Source organism: Phodopus roborovskii, unplaced genomic scaffold (assembly GCF_943737965.1).
Source record: "Phodopus roborovskii unplaced genomic scaffold, PHOROB, whole genome shotgun sequence".
Lineage (NCBI taxonomy): Eukaryota > Metazoa > Chordata > Mammalia > Rodentia > Cricetidae > Phodopus > Phodopus roborovskii.
The window spans coordinates 32,860,350-32,886,422 of NW_026126447.1; the positions used below are offsets into that span (position 1 = coordinate 32,860,350).

Genomic DNA, 26,073 nt, shown 5'->3' on the forward strand with positions numbered 1-26,073 from the left:
AACTCGGGGTGTTGGAGGCCTTATTCTAGCATGAGGAAATCTCAGTCCCCATAGGGAAATAACCCAAACTCAAGGAGAATTGGTAGCTCAAACCACTTCAAAGATGCTGTGTTCTAGGGAAGCCCACTGGCTTTTTCTGGAAGAGTGTGGCAACCTGAGCAATCGCTTTCCAATTCTACAAACTCTGACTCATTAATTCCAATTACTGAATGACTCAGAAATAAGTCACACAAGCCAAGGCTTATACGAATGTATTCTCTGCAAAATCAGACATAGCAAACAGTGTAAATACCAAATGTAAGTAAGTCAGAGCTGAATACAACAATTAACTCATTAAGTTTATAAAAACTCCAAGAATCCCACAGGGAAGTACACACAACTTTAAATTTAAAAACCCCATGCACATCATGCCGGAGTATTAGCAGTCAAGCATGACACAGTGATGACCTTTAAAAAATACCTTTTCCTAACTTTACTTGATTATTTTAAGATCAGACATAACTAGTACTACTTTTTAAAACTAAGTGAAATCCCTGTCTTCCAGTTTCCATGCTGTGGCTGGACCGCAAAGACATAAGCACGATCTCACCGAGCTTACCTCCCCACCACCCAAAAGTCCTCCAGAAGGCAAGACTCAAATGTCAGGCCTGCTAGGACAATACACACCAGGGGCTCATGAAGCATTTAAAACCCCAGGCTAACACTGCAACAGTTGGATGCCTGTCTTATCTTCCTAAGAACCCTACAAAGGAGACACTGTTTATTCCCATTTTATAAACAATGGAGCTGAGACTCAAGGAGGGTACATTTGTAGGATGACAATGCTCACAGACCTGTGGGGGGGATTCATGCCCAAGCTCATGTCCATCTCTTCCCATTGTGCAAGGCCCATGAACACCTGACATCTCACCCGCCTCATTCTGGAAACAAGTGCTCACCTCCACCAGGGTCTTGTCTTTGAGGGGGATCTCGCCATTGTAGCAGATTTCCCAGAGTGTGGTTCCAAAGCTCCACTTGTCTGCAGCCACACTCAGGTTTTTGGAGTCTTCAACACACTCAGGAGCAATCCAGGGGATCCGCTCTATGCACTCTGGAGAAAAGCAGCAGACCTGCCTATAGACTGGCTCCTGGGACCATCTAGTATGCCAAGCACTGCCGCTGCAGGCAGAATGGCAGGCCAGCAGCCAGCAGAACTCCTGGCCACACAAGCCCTGTGGTATGCCCGTCAGACTGCAGTTTTCCAGTCCCTGACTGCTTAGCACAAAGGGCCTGCTTAGCACACAGGTCCCATTCCATAAATTCCCCAGAAGGAGCATCTTTTAAAACCTGATACAAAACCATCAGGGCACCACAGGACAGAGCCCCCATGGAAGGGCAGGAGTCATATGAACAAAGCCTAGGGAAGAAAAAGCAAGGAATGGGGGAGAGACAGGTAGCTGCCCAAACATATCCTACTCCATGGCTCCACATTGCTAGTGTCAATTTTGTGTGGGTTTCCTTCTTTTCAAAAGAACAGGTTAAACAAACAAAAAGCGACATCACTTTCTTCTGGTGACCTCTCAGGCTTCTTTTTCTGGCTTCTACTCAAGGCCAGAGCCAGCAATCTCAAAGATACCACTGCTGTGTCCCCGGGAAATGTCCTTGACTAATGAGTGACCTCCACAGAGCAGCCTCCTAGCTATCAAGGAAAGCAGAGTAGCAGTGTGGTCCCCGAGCCTAGTACTGGACTCAAACCCACCTAAACTCCTGGCCCTCTCAATCTATCTTCCAAATGACACGTGCATCCGTGCCCTGCCATCACCAACTCAGAGACCTACTGCAGCCAAATGAAGTGCAAGCGGTCTTGTTCCCATACTACTGTGTATTATGGGCATCGCTAGATTCCAGGCCTCTGCTTATACTGTAGCCATCAGTGACTCACAAAGGACAAGATCTTTGACAGGGGTATCTGTCCAAGGACAACTGGCTGATTGCCCTACAATAGCCATAAATCAGGCTCCAAAGAACAATTCCTGCTCTCCCTCCAAGGAATGGATATGCTGGGCCATTTCAGGGCTATTTTTCTCATTATTGCCACTCTCTGACATTCTTTAGTTAAAATTCACTGTGCTAAACTGACTAAAACTCAGTGCTGAAGATAGCAGAGGCTTTAACAGACCACTAGTACCAGGTCCTGAGGCACGCTGGTCCTTCTGTGTGGCTACCAGGGTACTGAGCACAGTCTGGGAAGCACTAGTTTCCTGTCTGAGCTGCTGGGGCTGCTGTTTCTTTTGGGGCTGAGAACTCTGCATAACTTAATCTACTGCAAGGGTAGATATCTCAGCAATCTCATGGTTAAAAGGTAATGTGTTGCCTTCTAAACTTCCCAATGGCTACAGTGGGCTTCCAGAACATGGCAGTGGAGAATCCAAATTATCTGACTCCTTGCCGACATCTATTTGACCATCTCCCAGAGCTCATGGATTCTGCTACCCCAGCACCACTGAACACAGTACCTTTACCATAAGGACTAGAAGGCACTGAGACTGGGCTGTCAGAGAACTAACCTCCCTCTGTACTATATAGCCTACCCAGGCCACAAGAGCAGCACTCTGTACCTTTCCAAAGGAAAGGAAGCACAGCACAGCACCATCTTGCTGCTGGTTTTAGTGTCTGGTCCACAAAGAAGCAATGGAGATGGTTGAGGATGGAGAGGGGGCAGGTCACGCACCTTGCCTGGACAGCACAGAGACCGGGATGCCAGGATCACTAAGCTTGATGAATGGGCCAATTTCACTGTCAATGCCCTCACGGGCTAAGAGGAGGTTTTTAGTGCATACATTTCCATGGACCAGGTCTTTATCTTCCTGCAGAATAAAAAAAAGATCCGTGTGGCCTTGTCTTCTCTGCCTACAGCCTCTCTTTCCAACCCTGGCCCCACAGACCAGCTCTCCCCACTCCAGCCACAGTGGACCTCAATAGCCCACCTATGATATTCTGTTTGATGTGTATATATCCTTGATCAGCAAAACAGAGATAACAGAAGAGAATGCCTTACAGGCTTTGTGCACATTAGAATATACAAAAAGCCTGCAAAAGCTAGCCCCTGGAAAAGTGCCCCACAGTGTTAGCTCTGATGGACACAGGGATTTTCCCTTAATCATTTGGTGTACTGAGTGATACATGATCATGATTGCCATGGCAGAGAGGGGGAACCTCAATTTAGGACTGCCTCCATTAGGTTGGCCTGTGGGCATTTTCTTAATTGCCCATTGGTGGTACCACTGTGTACTGTACCATCTCTTGTCAGGAATGAGAAAGGTAGCTGAATAGTCCAGAGGAAACAAGCCAGTAAGCAGCTTTCTTCTGTGGTCTCTGTTTCAGTTCCTGCCTTGGCTTCCCTCAGTGATGGACCTGTAACCCAAATGAACCCTTTTCTCCTCAAGTTGGTTTTTGTGTTTTATCACAGCAAAAAAACAAACAAACAAACAAACAAACAAACAAAAAACTAAACCAGCCTTATTCCCCTTCTTGTTATGTAATACAGTCAGTCCCCCAACATGATTCCAATTTCCTCTAGACAGGAGTTTTAAGTAAGCCTACAGAAAGTTACTGTTTGCACCAAGCACACCAGTGCACCAACACAGAACTCTTTGTTCTGCACCCGGAGCCTGACATAGCCCCTTCTACCAGCTTACCAGAACTTCTGGCTCGCACTTCCATCATCCCCACTCACCCCAACCCCAAAAGCACACTCTAGGTCCTGATGTGAGCATCACCAACATGAAAGCATTCTTACTAGGTAACTCAGGGCACTGGCCAGCTGCTTGGCAACTTTGAACTTCCAGGGGGTTGTAAGTACATCGCTTTTCCGGTGCATGAAGAGATCCAATGGCCCCCCCTCCACGAACTCTTCCACCATGATATCTGCAGATACAGAACAGCCACATCTGGAACCTTCTGTCTGTCTGGGAGAATTCTCTCTCACCCTTACAAGAGCACTTTCTTATAGACACTGTTCAGCTGCTGAGTTGGCTTAACCCCAACTTCTTCCACTGCTAATCTAGATGACCTCCAGCAGGGGATGGTCTCTCCTGCGCCTCAGCCTTCGTCTGTATGTGCACAACTGCAGTACTCACCTCTCCCAGGAACCATAGGAAGAGGGAGATTTGCTAAACAAGGCACAGAAAGCCTTGGCTGAGTGTCTAACACAGAGGACAAGGATTCAGAACAGTGGCTATCACTGCTGTCTACTTTATAACAACGTACACTGCAGCACAGAGTGAGTTTAGGCCACCCATAGGACAAAACTTCCCCACAGCAAGTCTCCCATGTGAACACAAGAATAGCCAGCACTACAGAATTCATAAATCAAAGGGCTTGAGTTTGAGAAAACAAAACAAGACAAAAAAACAAAAACAAAAACAAAAAACAAAACAAACAAAAAAAAAAAAAAAAAAACACTCCTCTTCCTATGAGGAATTCAGAGTAGAGGCTACCTCTCTGAGCAGCTAATGGCCCAAACTGACAGCAGAGAGGTTGGAGCCAGCTCCAGTTTACAGGCAGGAGTTTCTTCAGCAGGCCAGGTGAAAAACAAACCATGGTTGCCATTGAGTTCTGCAAGTGACCTGAAAAATACCTTGCCTGTCACTGCAAACAAAAGTCAAGAAGCCGAAGAATCTGCACAGAACCTACCCACCCCAGCTACACAACTGTCCTCTGCAAGAGAGAACAAACTTACTTTCCACATCTCGGACACAGACGCCATAGAGGTACACAATGTGTTTGTGGGAAACCTGTCTCATCATGCTGGCTGCCTCAAAGAAGGCCTGTGGGGGAAAAAAGAACAAGGCATGTCTAGGCTCAGCCTGAACTGCTAATGGACCATTAAGGATCCCAGAAAAACTCACCACTGCCACTCCCAGCCCTGAAAAACTGCCCTCCTGGTTGTCCATTAGCACAAATATGCCTTGACCTCTGGGCCACTCTAGTTGAGGTGGGGGATTCATTGAGAAAACCCAACAATGCGGAGTAAGGCTGGTGGGATGAGCTACCTACCAATTTTTCCATCAGCCTCTCAGGCCTGCCTAACTATCATCCTCTAAATGCCATGGAATTAAGGTTTATCACTGTTAGAATAAGCAGGAAGCCAGCCACACGGTCCTCTCTAACAGACTGAGGGGTCCTGATCAAGTCATTTGACTCCTTTGGGCCTTTATGTTTCCAAACATGTGGGAGTCTGGGAAATCCTTTCAGAGCTTTGAGACTTCTCTGCTTGTTCCAGAAATCTACAGTATCACAGGGGCCTTTGGTGGCAGGGAAGGAGGACAGGACTAGACAGGACTCCTGCCTTCCTCTCCATCTTCCACACCATCAATCTTCCTTGACCACTTTCACATAGCCAGTCTGCCTAAGACAATACTGAAGGGAGGAATTCTGACAGAAAGAGAAGGCTGGGAACCACATGGCCTTTTAAAAAGCACAGAGGTTTTCCCAGGCAACTCACTCTACTGGCTCCAGAAAAGGGGTGTACTTGCCAGAGAAATGTCCCTGTGGCTGGGGTCTAGAACTTTGAGGATCACTTTTATCTTCTTCTCTTCAGCAATTCCTTCATCATCCTTGTAGTCCAGCAGGGTCCCAGAGTAGATATGTGTTCTTGTGCCTCTGCCGAGGTGCTCACCCTGGAGGAGGAAGCAGAAATCTGGCTGCCTTTTCTCTGCAGCTTCATGATGGTTCAAGTCACAGCTGAGTCCTCAAAGGGACACTGAACACAGGGGGATGGGGCTAAGGCAAACAAGGTCTTGTCCTCATCAGGTCTCCACAAAAACACAGAACTCCTAGGCATGCACAGCATTGATTTTTCTGGACCCCAGCAACAGCCCTATTCCTGAAAAGTAGCTTCTTTTCCATCTCAAGGGTTAGCCTGTAGTTGCAGTCTACCCCAAACCTGTGAATAATGTCCAACAGCCAGGCATATCAATGTCACCCAGGGCTCCAGAGCAGACTCAAGGAGGGCTCTGCCAGGTGGCATCTCTATTCTTAGGCTAGGGGACAACGTAGAGGGGCCTTTAACCCCTCACTCTGATGCTTATTGGCCATTTAATTAAGATACATTCCTTCATGGTGCTTAATTTCAGCCTAGTCTCTGAAAATGAGGTGATAATAGCACCTGCAGCATAACGTAGTAAGAATCGATTGAGCAAGGATCGATTGAGCAAGGAGCCTAGGAATAAAGACTTGTATACAGACAGATATCCAGTGTGCAGAATCTCACCTGATGAGTTCACATGTTCTGACTCAAAGCCTTTTCACACTGCTTTTCACACTTCAAATGCTCTTTTCACACTGGACCTCTGCCCCCATGACACACCCTACCCTTTACAACACCCACAAGGACATACTTGAGAAGCACAAATCCTGTCAGCATCCATCCAAGCTCAGGACTGAGCTGGTTTTTCCCATGGAAAGGGAAGAAGATCATACACCAGATGAGACCACCATGTACAGAATGATCCGCCAATCTCTAAGGATCCTTCCATACAGGGTTTCAATACTTCTAATTTTTAATATTTGGAAATCAAAACATGGTTTGTGAAACACATTGAGATGTTAACATTAGCCCCATAAAACTTGTAAAGTGGAGTATATTTTTCCATGATTCTCAGTGTTCTTACAGAAGCTCTTGCAAATACATAAAATAGATTTTGGTCAATACCTAGGAAGTCAGTCCTGTTCCCTTCAGAAAGACATACTACTGTTAATCGCGTACATTAATTTACACAAATACCACCATTTGTCATCTGTCAGAGCAGAATGGTCATTCATCCTCTGTGTCTGCTGCATTTTGGCAAGGTCCTGCAACTATTCATTAGAGCTGCATCTGTCATGAAGTGATCCATCAACATTATGGGAAGCTGCGTTCCCAGAACATTCCATAAAAGGCTTTCAAGGCAATTACTCTTCCCCTGAAGGATGACTTAATTCCAAGGGCTAGGTAACAGAACCTGCAAAGACCAGCATCCACTCCAGCTTCCTTCCAAATAGTTCCCTGTCTGAGCAGACATTGGCAACTCACCTTTTGGGACTCTGGGTGACCTTCCCACCATCTCTGGGAAACTATCTCTGCCCCTCCAAGACAAGATCTTGCATAGCCACACATGCCAATTACACAGGCCAATGCAAGTGCTTACCTCCCTGGGCCTGGCTAAGCCTGGAGATTCTGGGTAGCAAAGAATGCCCCAACAAAGGCTCGGACAATGGCCTGATCCCCCAGGAGGGTTCCTTTCTCAGGCTAGTTCTTGTTCTCTTCTTTTCCTTTTGAAACTCCCCTCTGAAAAGCAGGACTGAGCCCCAGAGGTACAATTCCACAGTCCTCTGTGGGGTGGGGACTATCAGCTTAGACTCCTACACAGAGACCAACCTCTATTCTCGTGTCAGTGCTCCCATAGTTCTGCCACATACCCTACTGATACACATCCACCAAGGATTAGTGTCTGAGGGGGTAGCCACCCACGGTAAAATGGAGGGTGTGACTGAGTGGCCCTACCTGAGAAAGTGAACCCCTTAGTTCTTTTTCCACTAGACTTTCCCCAAAGCAGACTTTATTTCCCCCTCAAATCCCCAGGGGTTCCCTATGGAGAGTTGGGATCAAAGCCATCTGGACAACAGCCTGTAGCAGGGACTTACTTGTATAATATCTTTCTTAAGGATCCGATCAAAACTCAGCTGGCTCATGGGGTAGACAGGCTGCCACTCCTGGGCTTTCTTGGTGGCTACTAACAGATTGGAGATTTCTGTGGAAGAGATCAGAAAATTCTGTGTGTCATTCTCTACAGGTCTTCAATCCTGGCCATCCAATGTAGGCTAAGCCATGGGTGCCTACAGAACACATGTGTTTGCTAGTTCCATCATTCAAAAAATCTATATTAGTAGATGCTTAATTCCTACCCTTTAGGAGCTCACAGGCTAATAGCAGGGTAAACATGAATCAGCTATGATTCACACAGTAGGATCTGTTCTGGTAACAGAGGTGAGGGAAGTTTCCCTTAGTATATGAACATTTAAATCTAAGCATGGCTTTGTGTAGTGACACAGACCTGTAAGCCTAGCACCAGAAAGAAGTAACAAAAAACATAAGGAATTCAAGGCTAGATCTAACTAGTGAGTTGGAGAACAGCCTGGGCTATACACAAAAGAATTAAAACACAAAACACAAAACCAAATTTCAAGAAGCTGGGGACCATGTCTGCCTCATCTTCTGCTCTTATTTCTGTAGCCTAAAACATAATTAGTGCTCAACAAGTTGGTTTTGTGTTTACTTTGTGGTGCTGGGAACAAAACCAGGGCCTTATGCATTCTAGGCAAGTGCTCTATTTCTCAGCTCCTGCAAGAATTTGTTAAATGTAGGAAGCACTGGGGGAGAGCTGAATTAATTCAGTTCACCAATTGTGGAGGCCAATGCTTGGAGCCTAGGGAACCCTTTAGGAAGGAAAGCACAAGCTTCTTGGAGAGAGGGGGAAGACATCCTAGGATGAGGGTCCTGGAAAACCTACTGGATGAAGCTACAATCTCTAAGCATGTGGGTTATGAATGAGCATTTCTCCAAGCTCATGAAGTTAAATAGCAAATGCAACACATGACCAGATCAGGAATACATGGGCCACAGGGAATTCCTCTGCAAGCTGCAAGGTAATAATGATGCAACATAGCCTTCCAAACTAGGACCTAGTGCAGAACCCTCTGGGAACCAGGCAGAGCTGACAGAGTCCCTGAACACATGGCCTATCTCCTTAAGCTGGACCAGGACCACTGGGGAAGTAACAACTCAGATGGTCTCCCTGTTCCACTTTCTTGCATTGAAAGACAGTAATGAGTTCAGAGAGAAATATTCTCCCATGGAAATGCTGATTCCTAGATTCTGATTAAGAAAGTTCCCAAAAGATCTGTAAAACCCGCAAGGCACAATCCACAGTGTTCACATGTATACTGAGTGATAATAAACTACTAAGCACTAGTTACCACATTGGTTACATGTCCACAATGAGGTTCCACAAATCTCCCTTAGAGTAGGGCTTCCTCCTTTTTTCTGTTTACATTCTCACTTTCTGTTTTCTCTATGTGGGGCACAAGAGGTAGGAACTGTCAGCATCCTTGTCTGACCTCCAGATCAGAACAAAGGCTCAAAGAGAATCAGTAACCTAACCTTCACAGGACTCCCTAAGCCAAAGAGGAAGGATTCACAAAGGCTCAGGACCCAGAGGTGCAATAAAAGTACCAGAAACTGGCTTCAGGCATATTGTGTGCTCCTTTTTATTGAGCCCATTCCTTCCACTGTTCTCTTGACTTTAGCCTATTCCTGGTAAAACACAGTTAAACAGGCCACAAGCAGCTGTCCCAAGGAAGGAAAGGTACCACAAGCAATTAGGCTATTTGACTGGTGGCATGAGGGTAGAGGTTGGCAGCATACATCTGGGAATTATAGGGAAGCATGGATCTAGACTGGGGGCGTGTTTAACCCCTATGAACATGCTTTGTACAAGAAAACTGCTTTCCTCAGGTTGCTAAGCAGGACAGATGAGATCATGCCACACTTTCCTGATTTCATCACTTCTTCAATTTGCAGGTGGCAGAGGCAAGAAAACGAAAACAGGCTCTGAAAACCAACATGAAGAAACTCCACAGTGGGTTCCCTCAGCCTTCCCTCTGTAGAGTTGGCTCTACAGAGGTGCCCGCCGCTCTGCAAAGTAGACATAGATGGAATGGGGGGGGGGGAGGGTCAAGAGATTCGGGTGAGAAAGTATATGTTCAAATCTCCTCTCTTCCTCCACTTAAGGTGTTGGCCAAGTATAACAGGGACAACAGCATCCTGAATTATTCTGACAATTAAATGGTATATATCATGCAAGGCCTTTGTACTGACAAACCGAACATTACTGTTAGTAGCCATAATTGTTACATACTGTACTGCTCTAACTACTACTGATGCCATTAGCTGTGGAGCCTTGGGCAAGCCACTGAATATCCCTGAAACCAGTTTCCTATGTGGGGAAAAAATATAATGGAATAGTCACCAAACTACCTAGAACATAGTAGATACTGCTAGCATGGAAGCTATTCCAAAATTATCACCTGATGAACAGTACTGCACACGATTCAGTGTGTATCCTAGACTTCCCATGAGTCTCAGAGCAGTGAGTGAAACCCAGACTTGCCTTGCTCATAAGCAAGTGAGAAAAGGAAGAGGAGACACCCTCGGGCTCAGTTTCAGAAGCCACACAAGAGCTGTTTACCTGTCCACACTCTTCCCTCCACAGCTAGATCTACGCTGTTCAGGGTGATATCTATTTCAGAACTCTGTTCAGGGACCCTACAAGGAAAGCACATCCTAGTCTCCAGCCTTCTCCATTCCTGTGGATGCTGTGTTCTTCCATGGACCATGATCCCTAGGGAAGTAAGATCTGTTTTAACATCCAGAAGGGAGGTCATAAGAATGAATAGGACCATTGGGCTTCAAGGCCCTAAGGAGCTCTGAGGTCTCATGGGCAAGAGGCAGATGTGTTTTGCCCTTTGTGGCACATCACCTAGCATAAAAACAAAGGCTGCAGTTATTCTCTGAGGCTGGCAGGTAACCCTATCTGATAAACAAGAACATAAGTCCTTCCTCTTTCACCAAATTCAGGAACTTGCCTTTTGCTGAGACTAAAATATAATTCACACATTGGGAATTAAAGCCTTGGGCTGGAAGTGTAGCTCAGCTGAAGGACAGGCACTTGACTTGTGTTCATGAGGCCCTGGGTTCAATCTGTAGCAATTTCAGAAAAAGAACACAAGCGCTTTCTATCCTTCCTGATGACTTAAAGGTAATCCCCTTTGAGAACAAGATAGTCTCTAAGAGCCTGCTCCAAGGCTAGTGTGAAGAGCTAATGAGCTGCATCCTCTTCAAAGCCTGAGACTTCCAAGGATGGATCTGGCGAAGACAAAGCAGCATCTTGGGTGGAGAAACAATAACCCCAATATATGGGGATCTAATATTTGGGTTAGCCCTGACTACCAATTTACCATGACTCATCTATCTCATTCTGTAAGATGAGCCCTTGGCCAGGTAACCCCCCCCCAAAGCACACTTTCACATTCTGAAATTTCACGCATTTCACCCCACACTGTGAGGCAAGGATATGTATGAGTCATACTACTCTCGGAGTGTAACCAAAAGCAGGTAAGTTCCTGGCCCTTGCCTGGGTTTTAATTCCTGATCCTTCTATCTGGCCCTGTACTTGCAGGAGAAGCTCCCTGCTCCTGGGTTTGGCAGCTACAGCCTCCTACAACCCCAAGTTTTCTCTCCTTCATCCCATTTCTCCTTCTTTCCTTCTCTGCTTCACAACAGCCCTTTAGAAGCTTTCTGCAGCACCTGTCCTGGCCTGCCATGCTGTTTCATGCATACTTGCAACCACACTGGGCAGGCCTTTTCCTGACTCTTCCCTCTCATCACCCAACACTTAGCCTCACTGCCATGGCTCATGACTCAGATTTTAACTATTTCTTTTCACCCAAGGGTACGGTATCTAAAACCCATCAACTATTGAGGTAGTCTCAGTGATCTGTAACATTTTCTGCACTAGATGATACACAACTTCAGAGATCAGGGCCCGCGTCTTCCCTCTTAACACAGTTCTATGGGCCACAGACATGCCAGGAACATTTGTCCGAAACATAAACCGAAGACAGGTGAGCTCTCAAGCCACTTCACTGAAAGAACAAAGCAATCCCTGCCAATTAATCCCAAGCACTCTCTTTTCTGCATTCTCACTGGGGTGGTGAGAAGAAGTATGTGTCTGTTCTACAGATAACACTGGCACTAGAGCTCTCATCCTTCCTAATGCTGGGACCCTTAAATTCAGTTCCTCATGTTGTGGTGACCCCCACAAAATTCTTTCATTGTTACTTCATAACTGTAATTTTGCTACTTTTACGAATCATAATGTAAGTATCTGATATACAGGATATTTGATATTCTACCTCTGTGGAAGTGCCATTCAACCCCCTCCCCCACCAAAGGGTGGCAACCAGAGGTTGAGAACTGCTTCACTAGAGAGATGAGACTTGACATGGGGACAGACTTGCAACAGAGCTTAAAGTAAAACATGTAGGATCACTATTTCTTTAACCCAGGCAAGCATCCTTTGGTCCACATGGGTAATGCATTACAAAGTGGCAAAGAGCATCTCGGAGGGACACAAACTGGCTGTAGCAGAGACAAACCTCGGGGCTTAGGTTGACAGCAACGCTTCAGTACAAAGCTTATGTTGTCTGTGCGCAGGATCTGCTTCTTGAGGTGGTTCATGAGGTCTCTCAGGCTGGGGAAGTGGTCGACAGAGCCATGCAGGCTGTAGCGGCCCTTCTGCACCTCAATCTGAAAGTTCTTGAACTGCTTCTGGCCACCCAACACCTGCCATTCAGAAAAACAACCCTGTTTAGAATGGGGCCAGGTAGTGTTAATGTTAGGGGGCACTGAGCAAGTCTAAAAATATTCCCAGATAAACTCCACCAACAATTAAACAACCATTAAGTCAATAATGAACAGTGCCAGGAAAAGGCACTGATAAAGGGAGTCACTACATCAACATGCGAAGATCTTATAGCTGCAGAAGTGTCGTTACATCTTACAGAAAGGACCTGTAAGATGAAGGCCATGAAAATGTCATAGGTTTGTTGCATATTTTTTTTTTAACACAAACTTGACATTTTTTAGAATTCGAACTGTTGAAAGCTGATCTCTAAATGGGTATCTGTGCCATGTCCTCTCAGACTCATGGAGCATGATGGAAGAAGGGGCAGAATAAATGTAAGAGGAGAAGGGAGGGGTGGAGTGTTACTGAACACATTTCCTGGCACAACATAGCTGCTGCACTCTGGAACTCTGAGTAGTTGTGATGGTTAGGACAAGACTAAGTGGTTAACATTTTATCATGGAGGGAGGGAGGACTAGGAGACTCCATCCCTCCAGAGGATACAAATACACTTAACTTCTGCTGGGGAAGAAAGACACATTTTCTTTCACGATATAGATACTACTACTGTACAGCTACATAGTATAGCTTCATGGTACAGCTACAAGTACTCTTCCTATAAGCAATCCTAATTAAACTCAGGTGGTCATCCCCCCCCCCAAAAAAAAATGACGATGAAAGAAAGACTTCCTGAGAAGAGAGGAAAGAGATTGGCAGGAGTTGTAGGGGGAAAGAAAGGACAAAGGGTTGGTTACGAGGGGTAAATATGATCAAATATATACATACACGAAAATGTAAGTTCATTATTATATAATGTATGCTAATTCTAGAAGAAGAAAAAGTCTTAACACTTTCTACATATGATCCTATACTATGCATGAAGTAATAAGTATGATAGCTAAAGTCACCCAGAACTCTTTCAGAGTGAGCCCTGGCACACCATGAACCAGCCCAGGGAGAAACACACTGGGAACAGGTGTCTGGTTGTCGGCCTAGTCCACAATTCCACAAAAAGAGTCTGAGCAGCTTTCTTCCATGGGCCCTTCTCATACAAAGAAAGATATCAAGAATTTGGGCCAGGAAGATCTCTTTATGATAAACAGGGATATTTAAAATATCCATGTCTAGAAGGTTACTTCATCTATACAAACCCATATAATGGGATAGCAGCATCATGCAACTGGTTAAAGATTACAGAGGCCATGCGATTAGAGGTGCTGCTATCCCATTGCATGTGAAAATGTTAGCCCTGTGTCTGGTCAGATGAAATAAAGCATTCCTCTTTATGACTGGTCTTTCCCCCAGGTAACTTGACCAAGAGGGCTGTGTTGTGTTACTCAGACAATGATAGGCTCATTCTACCTTAAGAAGCAGAGCTACCTTACATAGACATCCACTCTATTAAACTTCCTCCAATGACTGATGAGTAAATGAAAACAGGTTACCTATGAAGGTAACAAGCCTGACAAGTTCTGAGCCCCTGAGCCCCAGCCAGCCCTGAGGTCCTGCTGTTCAGGAACACTCCTGGAACTTGGTCCAGGATGCCTGGCAGCACTGGGTTCCTTATGTGACTTCCTCCTTCCACTCTCGACAGGGCTTTCTAAAGGTATTTCTCTCCTGTGTCTGATTTCTGCCATATGCTAATGCCTGGCCTCCATCTAATAGGCACTATCCACTCATTTCTCCAGTCTAGGTGAGCCTTATTAATTCCTAGTGAACTTGATGTAGACCAACACTCACTATCCTACCAGGCATGGTATGGTGTACACATACCTGTAATTCCACCCTTCAGGAGGCAGAGGCCACTGTCTCCTGAGTTCAAGGCCAATCTGGTCTACAGGGCAAGTTCAACAGTGAGAGCTACACAGAAACCCTTTCTCAAAAAAAAAAAAAAAAAAAAAAAAAAAAAAAAAAAACAAAAACCCCCCCAAACAAACAAAATCTCACCCTCACTAACCTCTAGTATATTCCACTTACCATTGGAAAAAACTGCATGACTAGCTTGAGGGATCATGAATAAGTAATCTTAAAACCATATTTGGTCTTCCTTTCTCACTTTGTTCTTGGTTTGAAGCACATCTGGATGTTTATATAGTACACACCTTGGGACAGCAATTTATGTTAAAATGCCAAAGCTATTGCTGGGGAAAATAGGCCATGTGGATGAGGTGGCTTTTTGACACTAGTCTACACCAGAGAATGCCACAGGCAAACACAGTTCTATGTCTGATGATCCTGCCATTGAGTATAAAGTAAGCCACTCTAGATAGTTATGCCAAAAGTCACATGTGCCTGATGATGGGAGGCAATTTTCTGGTCATGTTCCTGGTTCTGCCAAGAGAAGGCAGAAGAGAAGGGAAAGAGGTAGAAAGCAGGAGAGAGGGAAGGAAAAGAAGGGAGAAGGAGAGAGAGAAGAGGGGGAGAGGGAGGGAGGACTGGCCATAAGGAAGGGTACATGGTCTTGGCTACTGAGTATCCTATCAGGCAGGATATTCTTGCCAGACTACCAGGGACATGCTCACAGACCCAGGTGTCCTCTGCCATAGCTCCTGGGCTCAGCGGCAATGGACAGATTATCTTGTGGCTGCATCTCTTGGCCCACACCCGAGTCCCAACTGACCTCAGACTTTTCAAAGCAGGTGACAGTCATGAGGATGTTGTCAAAGTCAGTACAGCTCCACCTCAGCACGTACATCCCCTCCTCACTCCCTTCTTGCCGCAGCTTATTGATGGCATATTCTGTGCTGGAGAGAGAAGTGGAAAAGGGACAAAGGTTCAATCACAGCACCTCAACTCCCAGGGACATCCACTTGCCTGCACTAGTGCAAGCTTCCAGTCCCATATTGTTACCTGCCAAGACCCTAAAGTCCTCTCTGACATGGCAGGAAGCAGGTGATGATATGGGGGAATTTGAGACACCCTGATTTCCTAATGCCTAGAAAAGAACTCACCAAATGCCCCCCAACACACAGAGTCCTGCTTGATTGTTCCCAAGTTCTCCAACAACACTGTCTTCATGTCTCACCAGAAGAGTGTCCCCTAATACTGATGAGTAAAAGCTGCCAAGTCTACAGCAGCAGGAGTCCCATGCCAGCCCCTCATTCTAACTGGAAAAGGAGCCTTGTTAAGGAGGGCATTTGGGGCCTCTCTGTTTACTGCTGTGTCCTCAGTGACCACAATAGGCCTCGCTCACAGTAAGTGCTTAATCAGTAACAAGCTGAATAAATACCTCAGTGATGTGTAAATGGGCATTGGAAGAGAACATGCCTTACACTCCTTTGTATTCCTCAGTGCACTGGCTAAATTGTTACCAAGGCCTGGCAAGCATGCTAACAAGTGTTGTGAAAGAGGACTGGTACGGTCAGTGTGCTTTAGAAAAGCAGAGACTTGTCAGGCATTGATATCACACACCTTTAAGCCCAGCACACAGGAAGCAGAGGCAGGCAGATCTCTGAATTCAAGGTCAGCCTGGTCTACAGAGTGAGTTCCCTGGACAGCAAGAGCTACACAGAGAAACCCTGCCTTGGAAACAAACATACACACACATAGACACAGACACAGACACACACACACACACACACACACACACACACACACACAAGAACGAACGAACGAACAAACAAAAAGCAGAGCCACCGTGTCATTCAGTTACTGATATCTCCACACCCTTACTCATGTTGATCCCTCACCTGAACACACACCTAGTCTCCTCTTTTAGACCTGGGAAGCCATCATTGACACTTCAACACTTAACCCAATTTGAATGCTACCTACTCCAAGTAGTAGATTGCAGCCTCCCACAAACATCCAACATTTATTCCTGCATGCTCAATGTCCTTGCTGTGCAAGCCTAAATAGCAGTAAGCAATGTGGACATGGTCCTGCCTTTAGGAGGCTCATTCTCTGGGAAGAGAGGCAAGTGAAAACATGGACATAAAAGTAAAAATTGGTGGTAAAGAGGTAATCAACACCACTGAAGGAAAGCAAAGCAGAACACAGCATTCAGGGAGGAGGAAAAAGGAGGGCACAGAATGTTGTCACTTTATATAAGGTGATTAGAAAAGACTTCTCAGACGTTAGCTTCTCAGTAGCTAACATCAGAAGGGAGGGAGATTGGGGGAGAAAGGGCTGGAGACCCTACAGCACTGGTTCTCTGCCTGCAGATTGTGACCCATTTGGGGGGGGGGGTTCACATTATCAGATATTCTGCATATCAGATATTTACATTTTGATTATAACAGTAGCAAAATTACAGTTATAAATTAGCAATAAAATAACTTCATGGTTGGGGTCAGCACAGGTGAGGAACTGTATTAAAGGGTTGCACAGCATTAGGAAGATTAAAAACCACGGCCCTATAGGAAGGACATTCCACACATCAGGAAAAGCCAGTGCCAGTGTCAGAGGCTCAACTGAAACTGGAACACCAGAGAAAGATGCTTTTAGGCTGGCCAGCTCCTTGCTCTGCAATCCTTCATGTGTCTGTCTCCCAAGTCTGTGAGCTTCTCTTGGCCAGGGACCACAAACCACCAAACTACTCATTTCTCGGGTAACCAAGAAGAGAAGAAAGTAGAAAGCAAGTCACATGTTATACAGGCAAAGATGATTACTAAGATTTAAAGATCTGCATCCTGTCACCCTTTGAGTGTTCAGAATTAGACAGGATGGTAGGAGTTGGCTATGCAGAAGTGAAGGGTTAAACTATGAGAAGCAGAAAGCTAATTAAGAGAGTAGTTAGGGCATGCTCTAAGGAGTATGGCACGATGAAGGGGCTAATGAAAGAGCAGTTAGCACAGTGAACAAAGAAGGCACCTCAAAGCGCCAGCCACTGGCTAGCTGCCCCAGTCTCCACAACTGGCCCATGTGGAGCTGAGGGGACTAGACTTGCTACCTCTAAAACCTGGGCTCTTTCACACCAAAGGTAACTGAGAGCATTCTGGAACCAACCAGATTGGACCGTGACAGCCATTCTGTATATTGTGGACAATCAGTGGGGGAGCCACATCGGTGCAAAGGAAATGGTGGGCATCTGCTGTGAGCCGGAAGTAGCCATCTATCAGGGACACAAAGGACAAGGCCTCCTCGTGAGAAGAGAGCTTCAGTTCCTGTTGAGAGAGAAGACATACCACAGTTACATCACTATGCTGACATGGTTGGAGCCTACCTGCAGATAGATAGCTTTGAAATACAAATTTCAAATGCTCTAGAGTAGGGAGACAGCTGGCAGAAGCAGGCCCCACCTGACATACAAGCACCTTAATTTCCTGACAACAGAAACCTGAGCAGCAAGAGAGGTGTGTGGGAGATGCAGAGAGAACTGACAATCAAAGCAAGTCTTGGCAACTTGCAGGCATTCTGCCTTAGTGAAAGACCAGTAGGCAAGATCTGCCTATTTGAAGAGTGGCGATCCAGAGAGCAGGAATGTTTCCAGGTGCAAGGCACAGCAGTGGGTCACAGGCTCTGCAGCCTGCTCCTTCGGGTTCACAGCATCTCCACCTGCTACTGGGCTCAAGCTTAATCAACTTGCTGTTGTTATAGGTCAAAAAGGCCAACTAGTAGCAATTTCAGTTTGTTTAACCAAGGATCTGTGTGTCCTTAACAGGTTACTGAACCCCTTTGTGCCTCTGTAAAATAGGGATGAATCCCACCATAGAGTTGACATGGTAATTAAAAACAGCTGACACTTGTCAGTGGAGGAGATACCTGGCACAACCTTAGTGATGGTGTCAGTGAAGGAAAACAGGTATTTCCAGTGCCTTTCCTTGATATTGATCCCTTTGCAGCACAATAGCCTGGCAGAACCAGAAGCCTGAATGCCTAGTGTGAACCCTGGCCTTCAATATGGGGGCACTAACTGGGTGCCAGATGTGACTAGCAGCTCAGACAGAATGGAGCTGCTCATAAAATGCAAAGCCCATTTACTGCTTCTCTTCCTCTTCCTCTTACAAAGCTGTCCACACTGAGTAACAAGACCACTGACCAGTTCCCACCACCCCACCTCGGATTGCTTGAGGGATGGTAAATCCTTAGAAGCCCTAACAACACTGGCACAAAGTGTGGCTTGCAGCCAAGCAGCCTCGGACAAATACCGTCACTTTCTCAATATGAAGTACAAGTCCCTATGGCTGTCCACTGCAGTGTCAGGTTCCCCATCTGAAACTGAGCTGGCGTCGTCCAGTTCTTCTAAAGCAGTGGTTCTCAACATTCCTAGTGCCGTGACCCTTTAATACAGTTCCTCATGTTGTAGTGACCCCAACCTTCCACTGCCACTTTGTAACTAGACTTCTGATACTGTTATGAATCATAAAGTAAATATCTGATATGCAGATGGTCTTAGGCAACCTGTGTGAAAGGGTTTGACCTCCAAAGGGGCTGCGACCCATGGGTTGAGAACCATTGTTGTAAAGACTCAACAACACAGGCTCTTTGCCACAACCTGCAGCCTGGGGAGAGGTATCAATAATGCCCATCTCCTTCCTTTCCCCATCTTCCCATATCTCCCAACATTTCTATTTCTCTTTACATTTTTATTAGATTTATTTGTGTGTGCATGGATGCATGCGTGCACAGTGCACATGTGGAGGTCAGAGAAGAGCTTTCTGGAGTCAATTCTCTCCTTCCACCTGCATGTGGTTCCTGGGGACTGAAAATGGGTCATGAGGCTCGGTGGCCAAGTGTCTATACCTGCTGAACCATCTCATCAGCCATTCACTTTAACTGCATTGTTTTTCCAGATAGTTATTTGTTCTAATGTTTGAAAAAGAGGAAGGTAGACTAAGAAAACGAAAGACACTCACAACCTTACCACAAACAAGTGGCTATGAAGATGGAATTTCTGCTCTAAGGGCATATGCACATTCTAACCTCCAAAAACTTGGTAAAGTAAATCAGTACTAGATTATTGATCAATATTTACATTCTGTTTTTATTCCATTTATAGAGCTTTTTTGCTGTTGTTTTTGTTTAACAGTTTGGTTATATAATTCCCACTACTTGGGTGAACTGACCATTTTCCCAGACTTCTTTTTTGTATACCAAGGGTATCTACAGTATTTTGACACTGTAAATATTGCTGAACTGAACTCCAACTTATAAGCCACGTCTGCATCTTACATGGTTTCTGGAAAACTTGTTCTTTGGTTCCTAAACAGAGACCCACAGGAATATTCTCAAGGTTCTGCATCTGCTGTCAATGTGCTTTCCAAAAGGCTGCTAAAAAGGCAGCCTCTAGAGATGAGTGTCTGTGACCCTGTGTCCTGAGTGCCTTCATCAGGCTCTTCCTTTGAGTTGTGCATTATCTTTCTGACATTGTTTTAGGCAAAACAAGCTATCTCCCTAGTGCTGACACAATTCACTTTGTAAGCATGCCTGCCACACTACCCTGTCCTCAACACATGATATCACGGGTGACTTCCCACAACAAAAACATGTTTATTTGGCAGAGTTACCACTTTCCCTGCCAAACTGGCCTGCTAGTCTAGGCTGTGTCCTCAAGTGAGGTGACATTCTCTCTGCTGTCCGAGAGTCCCTGGGTGTGCCTGACACCCTGATGGGGTTGTCCTGTGGCTTGAAGTCTAATCATGTGCAAAGTGTGGCTTCCCATCATTTCATCTCAGATGACCCACCCAGCTCAGCAAGGCAGCTGACTGGCAGCCTTTGGGAGCTCTATCTTTTACTTTTAAAATTAGAGATTCATCTATAGTTAACAGTATGAGATAGATTGGAGATGGACCAGAGTAATAAACTCTAGGAATAGACCTATGATATACAAGAGTGGCCCAGAGAGCAAAAAGAGAGGACCAGAACACAAAATAAAGGGTAAAGAGGACAGGTGTTGGATCCAGCTCTGCTATGGGGTTCTAGTGCATGAGCATGGTGGGTAGGAACCTTGGTCCTTGTAGAGCCCCCTCTCCTCACCCCCTACTACTCCTAGTCTAGTATGCTGAGAAGTTAGTATTTCCTGGGTTTGGGAATGGGTCTATTTGTGCAGTGGATCAGGCTCTCAGACTCCTGAGAAGTAGAAACTCTTTTGGGAGGTGGAGACTGGGGGATATTAGACTGGCAGAAGCAATTTAAGGGAAGAACTCAGGTACCAGTCCCAGTGCAGGACCATCACACAGCAGGCTTTTGTCTAGGGCAGACCTCTATGTACCGTTGTCCATCACACCAACATGTTACAATAAAATAGGGCTGATTTAACTCAATTTCTTTTATATCTGTGTGTGTGTGTGTGTGTGTGTGTGTGTGTGTGTGTGTGTATGCGAGCACACGCCATAAGTGTGCAGGCTCCCATAGAGATCAGAAAAAGGCATCAGATTTCCTAGAGCTGGTTTTGAGTTACAGGACATGAATGCTGAGGTCCAAACTGGGGTCTTCTGAAAGAATAGCAATTGCTCTTAACAGCTGAGCCATCTATCTGGCCCGCCGTCCACTTATTTTTGTAAAGTAAATGTTGACATTGAAATGTCTTTGGCTGGTTAAAACCCTAAGCAGATGGACATGTGTAAGAACCAAGCAGAGCACTGGGACATGCCAGCACAACTCTGAAGCAGACACCAACAATGGGACATCTGGCTTAAAAGGGACCATCACCTGACCATTAATTGGGGAAGGAACTCTGGGAATCATGTGCCACAGAGCCATTCTCAGCAGTGTCTTTCCCACTCATCAGCACATCCAGACTAGCAGCTCCTGAGCAGGCTTACCATGTTTTTGTTGTCCTGTTTGTTAATGCTGACCACAGACTCCTTTATTACAATGTGGGTAATTTCGGGGAAATAGGAAAAATTATTCCACTCTTCCCGGAGTTTGTTTTTCTCCTCATCCTTCTTGTGTTTATACTCCAGTTTCTTCCGCTTCAGTTTATTTTTTTCCTTTTCAACAGGAACAACCTGATAAGATAACGAAAGTGACAAGATTTAGTCAGCTTTCCCATTTTCTGCTGGTAAAAGGTCAGTGCTTGAAGCAGTTTTGTACAGGGCCAAGGCCCATGGAAGAAAAAGGCAGCATGCCTAAAGTCAAAGGAACCATTAGCTTAGAAACAAATGATGGAGCCCTATCAGAATCCTGGGGCTTCATTCTCCAAGCATTCTTAATGAGTACCCAGAATAAAGTCCTTACATGATTTACAGTGTGCATGTTGGTGCTAGAGAGGACATAATGGGTATGCATCAACCTCAGGCCTCCTCACTTCCAGACTGATGGTGGGCTTTAGCCCAGGCAGAGAGCAGATCTTCTCAAACATGAATGGACAAAATCCAAGTTCCTCCTGCTACCAATGTTTTGGCTTTATAGTAGTGAGGCTTTTCAAGAGATGATATGAATCTATATTTCAACAACTGACACACAGATGCATGAGCTTATCTAGTTGCCTAGCATGAGCTCTGCAGAACAGATTCCACATTAATTTCCTGTCTGTGCCAGTCACTTAACTAGCCAGGTCATCTCTGAGTCATCATTTCCCCAGACATAAAATATCAACTTTTCATCTGCATGAGATTAGGCACATGCCTATCTATACTTTAACTACTATGCAGGAAGCCCTTGGTAATTTGGTATTATTATTTCAGCATGAAAATAAGGCAGGGGAGAAAATTACTCTTACACTTAATATTATTACTTGAAGTGATAACTATGCAGCTAAAGTAATTCAGTCAGTAATTATTATCAGTCAAGTTCTGTGCCCACATGTCATTTAGTTCTCTCAAACAACAGTAACTGCAGTCAGCCCATTGATTCCATGGGGTCTACATTCACCAAGTCTGTGCGCACAAATTCAACAGCCAATGACCAAATGTCAGGTCTGTAATGCTGTGTCTGTACCCACAGACTCTTTTCTGGTCACTATTCCCTAAGTAGTACAGTGTATCTATTTATGTAGCATTTACATAATATTAGGTATTATAAGGCAATCCGCATATAATAAATGCATACAGAAAGCTATGTATAGGCTGCATAAAAATACTATCATTATCTATGAGACATAAGCACCTACAGATTTTGGTACATGCACAGAATCCTGAGACAACATCTGCCTTGAGAATTCCCCTTAACAGATGAGTCCTTTACACCTATATGGGTGCAATAACCCTCCTAGGGTCACATAACCATAAGGAGTGGAGCTGGAATTTGTAACATATCTCCTTAGGTTTTAAACTCGTGTTATTACCTCATTTGGCAAAGACAAACAGCTTTGGATATAGTTCAACAGTAGAGCACTTGCCTAAACATATAAGGCCCTAGATTTGATTCCAGCACTGAAATGACAAGTCAATGTGTGTGTGTGTGGGGCGGGGGGGAGGTAGCATGCTCCAGGCCCAGTGCAACAAAACAAACACCACCAAAGCTTCATAACACAAAGGCAATTGCCTATTTTGTGAAGTCAAAAGCATGTCGAGGTTCAGTTCTTGCCTCAACTGGGCCACAGTTTTGATGTGAGGGATGAGTAATACATGCCCTCCAGCCAAGTTGATTTAATTTAGCTTATGGGGTGAGGTCATGCAAACAGGTGACTCTGACAGGCTCAATGGCACACTCCAGTGACACAGGATCTTCTCTCCATCAGACATCCACAGCCACTTACACTTGGTTTCTGCCGCCACTGGATTCCAAGATTTCCAGTCACCATGACTTCATAGAGAACATTGCCACTGTCATTCGAATGGAACCGACTCAATTCATTTTCGGATGAAATCAGTAGCATAGACGTCTCATATATTTCAGCTCCATAATGTTTTGTCAAAGTTTCCAAGGTAGCCAGGTATTTCACCTTCAGGTCATGTGTGGACACACTGCTGTCACAGATGGTCTTGTTGTTAAATTCCTTCAGGAAATCCTTGAAGACATTATTGATTCTCAGCCTGGTAAGAAGGTTCCTCTGTCTGATGGATTTATTCAATGTTTCTGGAATATATCGCTTGTAGCTAAAAGAAAATAAAAAAAATTTTAAACACACAAGTCAGAAAGAAATTATTAGAAATATGCCTCTATGATGTTCCTTGTATGTATAGGCAAGTGAGAAAACATGATCTAATCTAAGAGGATCACAGATGTAAACAATTACAAAGAGACAGACACAGCTGGAGAGATGGTTCAGTGGTTTAAGTCTGCTCTTCCAGAGGACTGTAGTTCGATTCCCAGTACCGATATGGTGGCTCACAACTGTCTGTAACTCCACTCGTAGGGGACCCAACACCTCACACAGACACATATGCAGGGAAAATACCAGTGTACATATAATAAAAATAAATTGTAAAAAGAGAAACAGAAGTAACTTCATGAGATATATGCCACTATCATAAACGATACAGCCACAAAGAATCCTCCATTCATATTGCCTAGTACATCTGAGGGCTTAGCCCTCTTTTGTGGTACTTAGGATGAACCTAAGGGCTCATGCATGGTGGGCAAAAGACTCCAGCATTGAGTTATATTTCTTACAAATAAGCTCTTAAAAATGGGATTGTCTTTTCCTTATTTGTTTCTAGTTTTATTTCAAATGGTGTCTCACAAATGCAGGCTTGGTTGTCTTGGAACTTGATATACAGACCAGGCTGGCCTCAAACTCCGATCTGCCTGCCTCTGTCCCTGCCTCCCAAGTGCTGAAACTAAAGGCATGTACCATCGTGCTTGGCTGGGATTGTCTTTTATGGCTCACTGGTGAGCCATAATTCTATTTCATAGATGGGCTGATATTACATAGAATAAATATTAATCTCAAACTACATCTTAATTCAATTTTCTGTAACTAATAACTGACCATCCCTCACATCAGAAATATCAATTCCTAGGCCACTAAGTACAGGCTACAAAAGACAGACAGAAATGTCACTGTAAAAGACAGGAGGGCATGTAGATGACTCATCTGCCTAGACTCTTCACTCTAGTTCACATTTCTGAGATTATTGGCTAGCATTTTTTAAAAACCAGGCCACAATCTTAAGTATGCTACTTTGTACAAATATTCAAAGATTTGAATCATACACAGAGAGAGAGAGGTTAGAAAAACACTGCAGCAATTAAACAAGAAGTATGAACACATGTAAAATAACATTACTTCTTGGTGAGATGGAACATGCCTGTAATATCAGTGCTTGGGAGACTGAGGTTGGAAGATCATGAATTTGAGACCAGACTGAACTAGATCAAGCAAGACCCTGCTTCAAAATTAACATCCCAAATCAGTAAGACATCCCCACTATCCACCTAGGCTGGCAGGAAGGCTTACCTGATGTCTTTGGGAAGTTCTGGCAACTGCATCTTCTTCATCATGGCATAGTGTGAGATGGCCAGAACAGCCATCCCCAGGCACTCATTCTCAATGTCATGTCCATCCTGCTCTGTCTTGGGGTCCCGAATGGGAGCCAGGCATTTGATCAAATCATACTGTCCCTTGGGAGCAGAGAAGAGAAAAAAATGAGCCACCACCTAAGCTTCAGGAGCTACCCATGTTGATCTTGAGAGGATCAAGATGGTCAAAATGCCACACAGTGAGTAATCCACACCACAAGGAAAGGAATCGGTGTCTCCAGTATCAAGGCTGTTTCCACTAAAGAAGTTAAGAATATGTTCTCCCTACATCACTTCATTCATTCATTTAGTGAGTATTTACTGAGTGCTTGTCAAGGTGCTGGTGAAGAGCACAAATTCACAAAGCCCCATCACTGGGCTTGATACATAAACAATGCCTATACACAGTGTACATTAGGTCTGAACTGCATCAGAGCAAGACGAATAGCACTGACTCACAGCATTAATTTCATAAACATGCATTATCCAGCCTAGAATAGGGATTGTATGTATGGAGTTGGCAGGGCACCACCTCCCTTTCAGATGTGGGTTTGGGGAAAGAGTGAAGAATCTCATTCATAACTACAAACCATCAGTTTGTTCCACACATGTTATTCACACTTTCAGTATAGAAAAATGTCACCAGAATAAACTATCTCACAGATGGAGGAAGAGTATGTCATTCTACAAACCAATGGGGACTTCAAAAACAAGATATAAAACAAGACTAAAAACTAGTACCCACAACTAGCCTTGTTCAGAGCAATGGGCCTCTACAGGCTCACACTCATCAACTAACCTCCCTGCTAGATGTGTGAGGTGCTACTTAACTTCACCTTAGTCCTCACAACAGCTGTGTAAGAGCCCTGATAGGGAAGGGATTGAATAATGAGCAAGGCATTGTCCTAGGCACTAGAGACTTAGCAATGGAGAAGCCATATTTCTGACCTCATAGAGGGTCCATTCTGATAGAAGAAAAATAGGAATCACTAATATTAGATGCTCCAAAAAAGGAATTCAAATACAAGCGTGGCACATGAACAGGGGGAGGGGAGCCTGACTGTGACTCCAGGGTACATTTCCTCAACACCACAGCAGCCGCACCAACTCTCTGCCAGGCATTCCCACTCCAGCTACTCTGCCTGGGTGAAGATGGGTCTGGGAGAGCAGTTTCTACCGAGGCACTTTCTCTGAAAGCACTTCAGTCTCATGTTTTTGTTTTGTTGGTGACTGGGGTGGGGGAGTTGCTGTCACTGGCCAGTTCCACAGAGTTTTGAAGGAGAACAAGGACCTACACCAA

General features: G+C 44.9%; 1 protein-coding gene across 1 annotated transcript in view; it reads right to left on the reverse strand.

Moving 5' to 3' along the window:
* Jak1 (Janus kinase 1) overlaps window positions 1–26,073 on the reverse strand; it is a 120,523-nt gene that overhangs the window by 6,558 nt on the left and 87,892 nt on the right. The window contains exons 6-17 of the mRNA XM_051188234.1: window positions 24,712–24,875; window positions 23,068–23,407; window positions 21,191–21,376; window positions 17,433–17,590; window positions 15,106–15,229; window positions 12,238–12,424; window positions 7,666–7,772; window positions 5,517–5,660; window positions 4,721–4,808; window positions 3,779–3,906; window positions 2,711–2,846; window positions 939–1,090 (exon numbers count right to left, since the gene is read on the reverse strand). Of these exons, the coding sequence (XP_051044191.1) occupies window positions 939–1,090; window positions 2,711–2,846; window positions 3,779–3,906; window positions 4,721–4,808; window positions 5,517–5,660; window positions 7,666–7,772; window positions 12,238–12,424; window positions 15,106–15,229; window positions 17,433–17,590; window positions 21,191–21,376; window positions 23,068–23,407; window positions 24,712–24,875 (1,914 nt within the window). The remainder of the gene's footprint in view (window positions 1–938; window positions 1,091–2,710; window positions 2,847–3,778; window positions 3,907–4,720; window positions 4,809–5,516; window positions 5,661–7,665; window positions 7,773–12,237; window positions 12,425–15,105; window positions 15,230–17,432; window positions 17,591–21,190; window positions 21,377–23,067; window positions 23,408–24,711; window positions 24,876–26,073) is intronic.